The sequence below is a fragment of the Salvia hispanica genome, chromosome 5, assembly GCF_029641045.1.
Source record: "Salvia hispanica isolate PSC_SH4W2 chromosome 5, Shi_PSC_v1, whole genome shotgun sequence".
NCBI classification, from domain to species: Eukaryota; Viridiplantae; Streptophyta; class Magnoliopsida; order Lamiales; family Lamiaceae; genus Salvia; species Salvia hispanica.
Genome location: NC_142696.1, coordinates 2,830,285 through 2,842,714, shown reverse-complemented (window position 1 = coordinate 2,842,714; position 12,430 = coordinate 2,830,285). Strand labels below are relative to the sequence as shown.

Here is a 12,430-nt window from a genome sequence, read left to right as displayed (position 1 = left end):
ATCTTATTTGAGTGAATTTAGGAAATACCAAACAAAATACAAAGTTCGTGATATTATATACCAATTTCAAAGTTCATGGGAAATACCAAATTTTGGGCAAAGTTCATGTTTTAGAGACCAATTTCCCTAATGAATAAGGAAAGTTGATTTAATTTCTATTGATCTATTTTATTATTTTTTTTTACGGTAAACATTAACATTTGTAATTTATTTAAAATATTCTCTTTGACTCGTAGTATTATTATTTAAACGTTTCGACCCATTCCGATTGAAGCGGCGCCGCTCTCAAAGTTCCGCCGTCTCCAACCGCATTCCGCCAGAAGGTGAATCATTACAAATGAGCTTCTTTTACTCTTTCTCTCATCTTGTTGTAGATATTGACAAATTTGCTGAATTAAGTATTGTGAAAAGCGTTAGGGTTTTAGGCTTATATTCAATTTTGTTGCAATTCTGCATTTTGATGCCATAATATTGAGATTTTGTTGCTCAATTTTGTGTATTTTTATAACCTACAACGGTTTTTCTTTGGAATGGTCGAATGGGTTTAGGGATTAGGACTCGTTTCAGTTTTTGTAATAGCTACATTTTGATGCTGTAAATTACACTTGCAAGTGTGTTACTTTGATCAGATTAATTAATATCTTGGTGTTGCTCTGTTCTCTTTTTGTTAGTGATCGGAAAATGGGGGAAGATTTATTCAAATATCTACCTTCAGAAATCGTAGTAAATATCCTCTCAAGGCTCCCCACTCGAGCCGCTATGGCTTGCAAGTGTGTTTGTAAGCCATGGCTCGGTCTTCTCGCTACTCCTGAGTTTGTGAATTCCCATATTTCTAGATCACTCCCGGGCCTTGCTGTTGAAACACAATCAAAATCATTCGAAGTCATTGAATTTGTAGATGAGCTTGGCTTCGACTTTGATGAGGATAATTATGGGGGTGTAGACTTCAACTTCAAGTTCGAACTCCCCTTTGATGAGCCAATCCATAGTTCAGCTAATGGTCTTATCTTTTTGAGAGACTATAATCGTGGTGATCTTATCCTGTGCAATCCAGTCACACGTGACTATATCAAGCTCCCTTCTCCTCGACAAACCACCTCAGGAGATCAGCATGGAGTTGAGAGTTTTGGATTTGGAGTGAGCAGAACGTCTGACCAATATAAGGTGGTTCGGATTTTCATCAAAGCACCAGTACTTCGTGAGGACTACCAAAAAATTCCACCACCAATGCCCCAATATGAGTGCCAAGTATACACTGTTGGGACCGGAACGTGGAGAAGAGTTCCCTCGGGTAGCCCACGCAGGTTTTTTAGCGAGTTTGGAGGGTTACTTTTTAATGGAAATCTTCATTGGATGGTAATTGAGATAATCAGCGACCACTTGGTTCAGTTGGTTGAACAGATTTGTTGCTTTGATCTTGAAACGGAACTTTTTAGCTCCTTTACTTTACCTCCTCGTACTCCTTCTCTGCTTCTTGTTATGGGTTTACACTATCGTAAGGAACCATCTGTTTTGAGGGATTGCCTCTGCGTGAGCCATTTTGCAGAGGACGGGGGGTTTGTAATTCGGTCGATGAAGGAATATGGAGATGAGAAATCTTGGACAAAGGAGGTCCTCACCAGAGAAGTTTGTGGAGAATTTTCTCGTTCTTGCCCAATCAGAATTTTCGAAAATGGTGACATCTTGATTGAATGTGATAGGAAAAGGCTATTCTACTACTCGAACAAGACTAAAGCTGGCTATGACCTCTTTTTTCGAGAGGATCAAGAAGAGCATATCTCTACGACCATGCATGCCCCAAGCTTTCTCTCGCTCGAGAATTTTGCCGTGGAGAATGTAAGCTCATTTTGAGCTGTGATTGTTGTTTGATGTCCGGTGATGAAATACATGAGATAGAAATCCCTTCTTGTATCATGCAATGGAAATGTTGGAGTGCCTCTTTTGCCAAGATAACATTAGTATTTTCTTGGGTTTTATTTGTGATCTGTGTAGCTTTCTTGCCTTATTAGTTCTATTATCTATTGGAGTAGCTTTCTTGTCTTATTACTTACTATTTCATTATTTTTTTATTCATCTTATTTTAGGTTTCGACAATTTATTTGCAAAAAAAAAAAAATAGTTAATGTGGAGTGTGCTCAATCAATGTCATAAACAATCATTGTCATATACATGAACAAATTAATTCCAGAAGGTGATTTCAAAAAGAAGGATTTATATTTAATCAATAGCAGAAATGTAACCGATTTATAAATCAAGAAGGCGATTTCTAAAACGAAGGAGTTAAATTTAATCAATTGGACAAATGTAACCGATTTATAAATCAAGATTGAAAATTTGCAAATTTTCAATAGTTCTAAGTAAATTTAAACCGACCACCATAAAGCACTAATATAACATAATTTCATATAATATTTATTACTAATACTACTGCAATCTTAACAAAATCAAATAATACAAGTTAGACATAGAGATGCTAATATTAATCTAATATAATTAAGTATAAATAACACTATTGCATGAGTAGTAGTATATTTCTTTTTTAGTGCAGCGGCGCCGCTCTCAATGACCGCCGTCTCCACCGCATTCCCCCAGAAGGTAAATCATTACAATAAGCTTTCTTATTTTTACATCGACAGTCTTGCTCTCTATGCTTTTAGCTCGTTTTATGCCTTTGTTATCGGGATTTTGCAGTAAATTGATGCTTATTTCAATCTTTTTTTTTTCCTGCTTATATTCAATTCTGTTGTAATCCAATAATATTGAAATTTCCAGATTTTTTAGTATATATTACCTAGGACCGATTTAGTATTGCATATTTTGTGCTTCAAATTTGGTATGGCACCAAATTATTAAGGGGAAATAGTCCTAAGTTTGGTCAAAATCTGGTCATCAGCTAATTAAATCATGAAGATTCAATTTTTCTAGTTTGTCCCATAAGTCGATTTTTAGATGGAATCGTTGTTGACGTGGATTGAGATTTCAAGATGGATTGAGATTAAAAATCAAGAAAAAGATGCGTTTCAAGATGAATTTCAGAGATGCTGAAATTTGACCCTGGGATAAACTAGAAAAATTGAAACTTTGTGATTTTAAGTAGCGGATTATTATGTCGACTGGATTACGGATTAGGCCTATATTTAATTTTTGTAATATTAGGATTTGGAGACCTTAATTTTGATGTTGTAAATCACACTTGCAAGTGTGTTACTTTGATCAGATTAATATTTTGATGTTGCTCTATTTTCCTCTCTCTTTTTTTTTTGTTAATGTGCAAGGGGTTATCACGTGGAGAGAGGAAAACTGCGGGTTATTCCAAAATGGGCGAAGATTTCTTCCAATATCTTCCATCTGAAATCGTATTAGATATCCTCTCAAGACTCCCCACTCAAGACGCTATGGCTTGCAAGTGTGTTTGTAAGCCGTGGCTTGTTCTTCTGGCTACCCCTGAGTATGTGAATTCCCATCTTTCTAGATCAGTCCCGGGCATCGTTCTTAAAACACACTCAACAAGGTCATGCGATGTCATTGAAGCCTTCAACTCTATGAAGAGCATTTTCGGGATGTGGCCTTCAACTTCAAACTCCCTTTTGACGAACCAATTCATAGTTCAGCCAATGGTTTGGTCTTTCTAAGAGACACTGATTGTGGTGATCTTATCCCGTGTAATCCAATCACTCGTGACTATATCAAACTCCCTCCGCCTCCGCAAACTACCTCCGCAGAAGAGCTTGAAATGGATACTTTTGAATTCGGAGTGAGCAGAACTACTGGCCAATATTAGGTGGTCAGGGTTTTCGAACAAGACCGGTTACCATTTGAGAGCTAAGTATACACCGTTGGAACCGGATTGTGGAGAAAAGTTCCTACTTGTAGCCCGCTCAGGTATTTTGACTACCATAAAGGGGTACTTTTGAATGGAAGTATTCATTTGATGGCATTAGAGATGACAACAGATGGCATGGTTGAACAAATTTCTTGCTTTGATCTCGAAACAAAAGTTTTTAGCACATTTCCTATACCTAACCCTGATGGCTTAGGTTTCAGCTATTGTAAGACACCATCTGTTTTGAGGGATTGTCTCTGTGTAAGCCATATTACAGCTGATGGGGAAATTGTAATCTGGTTGATGAAGGAATATGGGGATGACAATTCTTGGGTAAGGGAAGTTTTCGTCTACGAAGTTGCTGGAGAATTTGTTGTTGAATGTCATGTTTGGCCAATCAGAGTTTTCGAAAATGGGGACATCTTGATGGAATGTGAAGGCATGCCATTCTACTACTCCATAAAGACTAAAACTTTCGACTATGACACCGCGTTTCGAGGGGATCGTTTTTCTTATATCTCTACGACCATGTATATACCTCAAGCTTTCTCTCTCTCAAGAATTTTGTCATGGAGAATGTAAGCTCATTTTGAATTGTGACTCTAGTTAGATTTTTGCTTTTCTGCCTTAGGTGGGATCTTCATTCTTTTCCAATGCAATTTTATACATTTTCAGCCACTTTTTAATACGTGCAATATTTCTGTTGATAGTTTCAAATATGCAATTTTATAATTACTTAATAAATTTCACGAGCCGAGGGAAGCAGAAGGAAGATTTGGCTTTGGCGCCTAGGATTTGGCTTTTCTTTAATTCTTTTATAATTTCGTGGACCCGAGGGAAGCAGAAGGAAGTAGGGCCGGAAGCCTCCGGCGGAGGCGGAGGCGGCGGCATCGTCGGAGCCGGCAATTTCGCCGAGAAGACTCACTGGAATGAGAAATGGGGAGACGGCGGCGTGAATGGAGGTAAAGGGTTGGGGATTCACAACCCTAACCCTAGCTTTTTTAATAGTTTTCAAAATGCCCCTCCTTATTTCCGAAAATTAGATAAAATACCCCATGCTTTGCTGAAAGACCCCTCAATTTATGATAACTTACATGCTACACCCCAAGTTATGGATTACTGTGAAAAACCCCCTGATATCTCTAGAACTGTTCAAATTAGTCCTATTGAACTTCGAAATCAGTTTGAGCCCTTAAACCGAATTTCCGCTGCATATCTTGTGAAAAATGGAATTGAGGGGGATGAAAAAGGATGGATCTTTGATTGTGGGGCCACCGACACCATGTCCCCAAATAAGGATGATTTTATTAGTTTTAGTGATATTACTAAGACATATATACAGACTGCTAGTGGGGAATTAATCACTGTAGCCGGGGCGGGAACCATTGAAATATCCCCAACTTTGACACTTTCAAATTGTCTTTATGTTCTGATGTGAATCAAATGATACTAATTATACTCCAAGTTTTCTCCTATTTTGTATATTTAAATCATCTATCAATTGATCTTTAAGGTTTGATTATTATATATTAGTTGATAGATGTACATGTGGAGTAGGGTCTGATTGAAACTGTTCGTTGCCTATCAAGATGGTGTCCAAATTCTTTTATCTTACCACCATTATCTTCGTCTTTGAAATAGCTTCGCGTGGGTATATTACACGCCTCAATCGGAGCTCGGATGAAGAAGTTATGGCCATTTGACGAAGGTTGCGCGAAGCAGTCAAAACCGGCAAAAACGCCCGAGTTGGGCGTTTTCAGCATTAAAAACGCCCGGGGACAGTGGAAACGCCCGGGTTGGCATAAAAAACGCCCGGGTTGGCACCATTTTGCCCGGTCGGGCGTTTTTCTCGAAAACTGCCGAATTTTAGGTTTCAAATTGGTTTCCAGGGCGGTTTTGGAAGAGATTCAGACATATTCAGACTCGAGAAAAGGGAGAGGAAAAGAGAGAAAGAGAGGAGGAAGAAGAAAAGGAAGAAATTCCGGCCAACATTCCGACGATCCGTCTCCAAATCCCAATTCCACTCAACGAGAGCATGCTTCCTATGGTTTTCATCGTGATGTTTATCATGTGTTTAGGCTAAGCTCTCTATGTTGCTCCAAGTTGTGATTTAGGCTTGTGTGAATATATCTACACCTTTGAATTCACATTTTGACATCGTTGATGTGTTTAATGTTAGATTCTATCACTTTAGAGGCCTCTATCGTTATAGATGTTTAATCCTTGTTTATCGTCTCTTTAACATAGACTTGGATGGACTAATCAATTGATGTGTTGTTGAATTTGAATTGTTCAGAGGATAATTTGACAACGGATTGGGTAAGTTTATATAGTAGATGTTTATGTCTCCCGCGCTTCCGCAGGAGTTTATAAACATTGAAAATTAGTTCATGGAACAAGTGTTCAGCTGACTGTGAACTATACGTCGCAAACATGTTCAGTGCAAGCGATTAGGTTGATGAATTAATCCCAAAATTTGTGCTTTTGATAGATGTAGAAATATGCAAGTCTATTGAGCAACTTGGAGTGACATGCTTTTCCGTTTGAGAAATCCATCTTTTGTTAATCTTTTATTTTCGTTTGTCTGAATCTTTCAAAACCAAAAAAATCAAATCCTTATGTTTCATCTTTTTAACTTCATAAGTTTTAAACAATCTTCTACCTTCATGTGGATCGACACTTGAAATACTACTAACGACGCTGTAATCTTACAGTATCGTAGTATTATTAGAGTTAATTAATTAAACTTGATATCTTGTGTGAACTGAATCGGATACTCTAAAATACGCATCAAGTTTTGGCGCCGTTGCCGGGGAGGCAATAGGTTGTTTAATACTTAGTAGTTTTATTTTTGTTTTATTTTATTTGATCTTTTGTTTTGTTTTGTTTAGGCACACACTTCGTGTTCTTGGGGGTGATAGCCATCTACCACGTCGGGACTTGAAGACGAAGGAGTGTTTATATTAGGTGATATCTTTTTAATTCTTAGTTTAGTGATTAGGATTATTTAGTTTTCACTAAAGCACACACGTTTTATAGGAACTTACCCCGAAGTTGTCGAGAGGTCTCGCTTTCGGTAGTAGTGAAATATATTTTGTGTATGTGCTTGGTTTCTTTTCTGTTGTGCAGGTTTAGGTAATTAAAAAAAAAAAAAGTTGTGAATGCACACAAGATCACAGGGTACACCACCGTTTGGATTACTCTGTTATCAAAGAAAGAGAGGGCCGAGAGGTTCAGAGATTGAGATTTATCCGGACTATCAGAGTCCAGTTAGAAGTAACCCACTCTTCGAGTCAAGTTCAGAAAGTAGTTGTGGGACAGAGTCAGACACCGAATCAATGGCTGAAGACGATAACAATGCTCCACCCATGGGAAGGTTTGGCGACATCCTTAGATCGGGAGTTGATTATCCGGGGGAGTTTGCCTATGCACATGACAATGTCAACATCCCACCTCACTACATTAGTTTGGTGAATGGTGGAAATCTTTTCCATGGTCGAGATGAAGAAGATCCGATGAGTCATTTAAATGCCTTTTATGAATTGACGAACTCTCATAGACCTCCAAATGTAGAGCATCATCGCATTAAGAGGGCCTTATTTCCTTTCTCATTGAGAGAGAAAGCAAGGGAATGGTATGACTCACTACCGGGCTACAACATTGCAACTTTTGAAGAGTTGAAGTCGAAGTTTCTCTTGGAGTACAATTCTCCAATGAAGATAGAAAAGTTGAGAGAGGAGATCACTTCATTCCGACAAAAGTATGATGAGTCATTTTCCGAAGCTTGGAAGAGATTTACAGACTTGCTAAGGAAATGCCCAAGTCACGGACTAGCTCCGGGGCATGATCTTTTGAAGTTCTACAAGGGACTTAATCATGAAGGCACAGGGTTGGTTACTGCAGGTTCGAGTGGGAACTTGGACGATTTGACCCATGATGAGGTGAGAGCGCTATTTCAAAGATTAGCGAACAATCAGAGGAATTGGCATAATCCAAGGAAGATGGCCGCGGGAGATACATTTGGTGCTACTAAGGAGTCGGAAAGAGTGTCAGCTATAGAAGCTCAAATGGCTGACTTTAGTACTCAAATTTCGTCGATGACGAATGCTGTCAAATCTATGCAGTTGACTCCTCAACCCCAAGTTGCGCCTATGATGAAGTGTGGAGTGTGTCAAGGAGGACATTATACAGATCAATGTCCAAGTTTGCAAGGAGCACCAATGGAGGATGTGAACTACATTGGCAACAATGGTCAAGGTTTCAACCAAGGAGCTCAATATACCAATCAACAAAACTGGAAGCCTCAACAAGGAAACTGGAATCAAGCTGGTCCTAGTAACGCTTCTGGCAACCAATGGAGAAACAACACTCAATCTCCGGGTTTTGAGACGAAGCCATCTAGTGATGATCAAGTTGCGCAGATCTACTCCTTCATGATCAAGAATCAAAAGGAGAATGATCAATTAAAGGAAAAAGTGAATGAGAAGTTTGGCCACATCGATGCCACAATGAAGAATTTGGAGATGATGATAGGTCAACTTGCAACGGCGTCTCAAACCAGACCCCAAGGAACTATTCCAAGCACTACGATAACGAACCCAAAGGTTAATGAGCAATGCAAAGCAGTCACATTGAGAAGTGGAAAAGAGCTAGAGAGACTTGGAGAGCATGCAGTACATAGTGGCCCAAACATCTTGCACGCAGGGGCGGACAAGTTGTTAGGCTCACAAACCTCGCACGCAGGGGCGGACGAGGGGAGTGAGCGGGCCACTACAGAAACTAGAGATGGTCTACAAGATAAAGAAGATGCAAGTCGGCGTGATACGAAGAAGAAGAAGTCGTTGAGTCCGGCAATGGATCCGAAGAGTCCATTTAATTTTCCAGATTTTATACCGCCGCCTCCTTTCCCAATCGAGAAGAAGAGAAAGAAAATAATTCAAGAGAAGGGACTCGATTGGATGATGAATATTATTAGGAAAGTTAATGTAGATGTGTCCTTGGTGGATTTGTTCCTACATTTTCCTAAATTCTCCAAGTTTTTCAAGGACCTTATTGCGAAAAAGGAGAAGATACAAGATGATGGTGTGGTGATATTGAGCACATTTTGCTCACAGTTTGTGAAGGGAAAGATGCCGGCTAAGAGAAGAGATCCCGGAAGTTGTGTGATCCCGTGTGAAATGAGAGATAAGAAGTTCCCAAAGTGCCTACTTGATCAAGGCTCGGGAATATCATTGATGGCTTTGAAAACTGCGAGGTCAATCGGTCTTGAAGCAAGGATTGAACCAATCGACATTGACCTTCAGTTGGCGGATCATTCAATTGTTAAGCCTAAAGGAATCATCGAGGATGTCTTGGTGAAGGTGGATAAATTTATACTCCCGGTTGACTTCATTGTCATAGAGATGGAAGAGGACAAGGACATGCCTATTCTCTTTGGTAGGCCATTTTTAGCAACCGGTGATGTTGTGATTGAGACCAAGACAAATACGGTCATGTTTCGAGTTGATGGGGAGAATGTTGTGATTGAGCAGGAGAAAGTGAAGAGGCACCTATTGGAGTTTGGATAGGAAAGCTGCAAAGAAGAAGGTCGAGCCAACGACTATAAACAAAGGCGCTGATTGGGAGGCAACCCAAGTTTTTATTTATTTTCTTTTATCTTTATTTTCATATGTTGGAGGTTTTGTTTGCTCAATTCTTTCCTCTAGCATTTGTTTTGAATTGAGTGTTTCTTTATGGTTTGTTTTTTGTTGTTTTGTTTTGTTTTGTAGGAGCACATTGGAGATTATGAGGGAGCACACTTACAATTGAAGATACACCCACCCTCCCACCCATATGCTACGGATTTCATGCCAAGTTTGGGGGAGTCTTCTATCCCTTTACTTTTTATGTTCTTCTTTGCTTGCATTGAGGACAATGAAGCATTCAAGTTTGGGGGGGTTTGTTTTAGTTTGAATGAATTTTATGCATGATGCATGGTTTCTTGGGTGTATTGTATGCTAAAGGTGTTTTGAATCAATGTAACTGACGGCTGCATGCTTTATCTTCGGCTTTCTGGTTGGGAAATCTTGCTTGATTTTACTTGATCTTTGAAGCTTAGGATGGATGGAATTTGTGCATTGATTTATTTGAAAGAGCATTTTGTGACTACAACCGATTTCTTGAGTTGAGGAGAGTATGAAAGTCATATGTCTTGTGGAAATTATCTTGGATTGATTTACTTTATTGAGTTGGGTGCTTGCATTCATATGTGTCAATGATATGGGATGATAAGGCACTAGGATGAACTCCATGGCCAAATATTCACATGCCTAGTCCAACAAATGATCCCCTAGAAGCCACTTTGAGCTTAATCCCCATTGTTTTGTACAAATACTTAGCCAATCACTTAGCTACTAAAATAAGCCTCATTTTAGCCTCATCAATAAACCTTACTACTATTTGGGTGCTAAATACAAGTTTGAGCTTTGTTGATTGTGTTGTAAGTGTTGGGTGGTGTTCTATAAAAGTGTAGAGATTTTGAGACTTGATGAAATGTATATTTGTTGAGAATGAAGCTCATAGTAGAAATGAAAAGGACGGCCTCCAAAATCGCAAAAGTCGAGGTCTTACGGAAAAAATAAAAAGAAAAAGAATTTTTTTTTTTTTTGAAATAAAGATAGAGCTTCTATTTTTAAGATGTAATCTTGTCATGAATGATCTGAAGTTTGGGGGAGTGAATGCTTGGTTGTAAAGTCTTGTTGTTTGATTCTTTGGAAGGAAGTTGTAGGAGGGAAGAATTTGACACTCAGATGTGTAGCTTTTGAGCTCGCTATCCATATTTATCCTACCTAATCCCTAGCCCCATTACAACCTATAATTTAAGACCTTGGACCTTATTGTTGATACATTGTGGATGTTTTGTAAATAGCTTGGTAGAGTTAAAGAAGTTTGATTTGAAATCCGCGAGTCTATGTGATAAGTAATGTTTGACGAGTCAATGACGACGGTTTGAGTTGTAGGATCTAATGTTTGGACTTACTTTGAAGTGCACCTTGACTTGAAGTTCTAGGTGGATGAGTGATGGTTCATGAGAGTGGGAGATTTTGATTGGAAATGTTGAGGGTTTAGATTTTGTCATTCATGTCCTTACATGATTCTTTGTGATGAAAAACCTTTGTGAATTGAACTTTGAAATATAATGCTTTGAGTGATCTTGCTCGAGGGCAAGCAAGTAAATAAGTTTGGGGGTATTTGATGTGAATCAAATGATACTAATTATACTCCAAGTTTTCTCCTATTTTGTATATTTAAATCATCTATCAATTGATCTTTAAGGTTTGATTATTATATATTAGTTGATAGATGTACATGTGGAGTAGGGTCTGATTGAAACTGTTCGTTGCCTATCAAGATGGTGTCCAAATTCTTTTATCTTACCACCATTATCTTCGTCTTTGAAATAGCTTCGCGTGGGTATATTACACGCCTCAATCGGAGCTCGGATGAAGAAGTTATGGCCATTTGACGAAGGTTGCGCGAAGCAGTCAAAACCGGCAAAAACGCCCGAGTCGGGCGTTTTCAGCATTAAAAACGCCCGGGGACAGTGGAAACGCCCGGGTTGGCACCATTTTGCCTGGTCGGGCGTTTTTCTCGAAAACTGCCGAATTTTAGGTTTCAAATTGGTTTCCAGGGCGGTTTTGGAAGAGATTCTGACATATTCAGACTCGAGAAAAGGGAGAGGAAAAGAGAGAAAGAGAGGAGGAAGAAGAAAAGGAAGAAATTCCGGCCAACATTCCGACGATCCGTCTCCAAATCCCAATTCCACTCAACGAGAGCATGCTTCCTATGGTTTTCATGTGTTTAGGCTAAGCTCTCTATGTTGCTCCAAGTTGTGATTTAGGCTTGTGTGAATGTATCTACACCTTTGAATTCACATTTTGACATCGTTGATGTGTTTAATGTTAGATTCTATCACTTTAGAGGCCTCTATCGTTATAGATGTTTAATCCTTGTTTATCGTCTCTTTAACATAGACTTGGATGGACTAATCAATTGATGTGTTGTTGAATTTGAATTGTTCAGAGGATAATTTGACAACGGATTGGGTAAGTTTATATAGTAGATGTTTATGTCTCCCGCGCTTCCGTAGGAGTTTATAAACATTGACAATTAGTTCATGGAACAAGTGTTCAGCTGACTGTGAACTATACGTCGCAAACATGTTCAGTGCAAGCGATTAGGTTGATGAATTAATCCCAAAATTTGTGCTTTTGATAGATGTAGAAATATGCAAGTCTATTGAGCAACTTGGAGTGACATGCTTTTCCGTTTGAGAAATCCATCTTTTGTTAATCTTTTATTTTCGTTTGTCTGAATCTTTCAAAACCAAAAAAATCAAATCCTTATGTTTCATCTTTTTAATTTCATAAGTTTTAAACAATCTTCTACCTCCCTGTGGATCGACACTTGAAATACTACTAACGACGCTGTAATCTTGCAGTATCGTAGTATTATTAGAGTTAATTAATTAAACTTGATATCTTGTGTGAACTGAATCGGATACTCTAAAATACGCATCATGTTCCTACCTTGTCCCAACGATTGATGTCTATAAGTCATGTGACGAAG

At 38.7% G+C, this 12,430-nt stretch overlaps 2 protein-coding genes, 1 non-coding gene and 1 pseudogene across 3 annotated transcripts; 3 read left to right on the top strand and 1 right to left on the bottom strand.

The window, feature by feature from the left end:
- The first annotated feature begins 240 nt into the window (after window positions 1-240).
- LOC125188802 (F-box protein CPR1-like) lies at window positions 241-2,046 on the top strand. The gene is made up of 2 exons (XM_048085855.2): window positions 241-323; window positions 672-2,046. Exon 2 carries the CDS (start codon window positions 682-684, stop codon window positions 1,849-1,851), a length of 1,170 nt encoding a protein of 389 aa, XP_047941812.1. The 5' UTR covers window positions 241-323; window positions 672-681; the 3' UTR covers window positions 1,852-2,046.
- A 1,271-nt stretch (window positions 2,047-3,317) lies between these two features.
- Window positions 3,318-4,250, top strand: LOC148924202 (F-box protein CPR1-like; annotated as a pseudogene).
- Window positions 4,251-6,984: 2,734 nt separating this feature from the next.
- On the top strand, window positions 6,985-9,390 carry LOC125190018 (uncharacterized). Its single transcript, XM_048087219.2, has one exon. The coding sequence runs from the start codon at window positions 6,985-6,987 to the stop codon at window positions 9,388-9,390; it is 2,406 nt and encodes an 801-aa protein (XP_047943176.2).
- LOC125199260 (small nucleolar RNA R71) lies at window positions 7,549-7,655 on the bottom strand. Its single transcript, XR_007172552.2, has one exon. It is a non-coding gene; the product is annotated as a small nucleolar RNA R71 (small nucleolar RNA).
- Window positions 9,391-12,430: the final 3,040 nt, after the last annotated feature.

Coding starts and splice junctions, on each gene's coding strand:
- LOC125190018 (XM_048087219.2), top strand. CDS start 6,985: ATGCACACAAGATCACAGGGTACACCACCGTTTGGATTACTCTGTTAT.
- LOC125188802 (XM_048085855.2), top strand. CDS start 682: ATGGGGGAAGATTTATTCAAATATCTACCTTCAGAAATCGTAGTAAAT.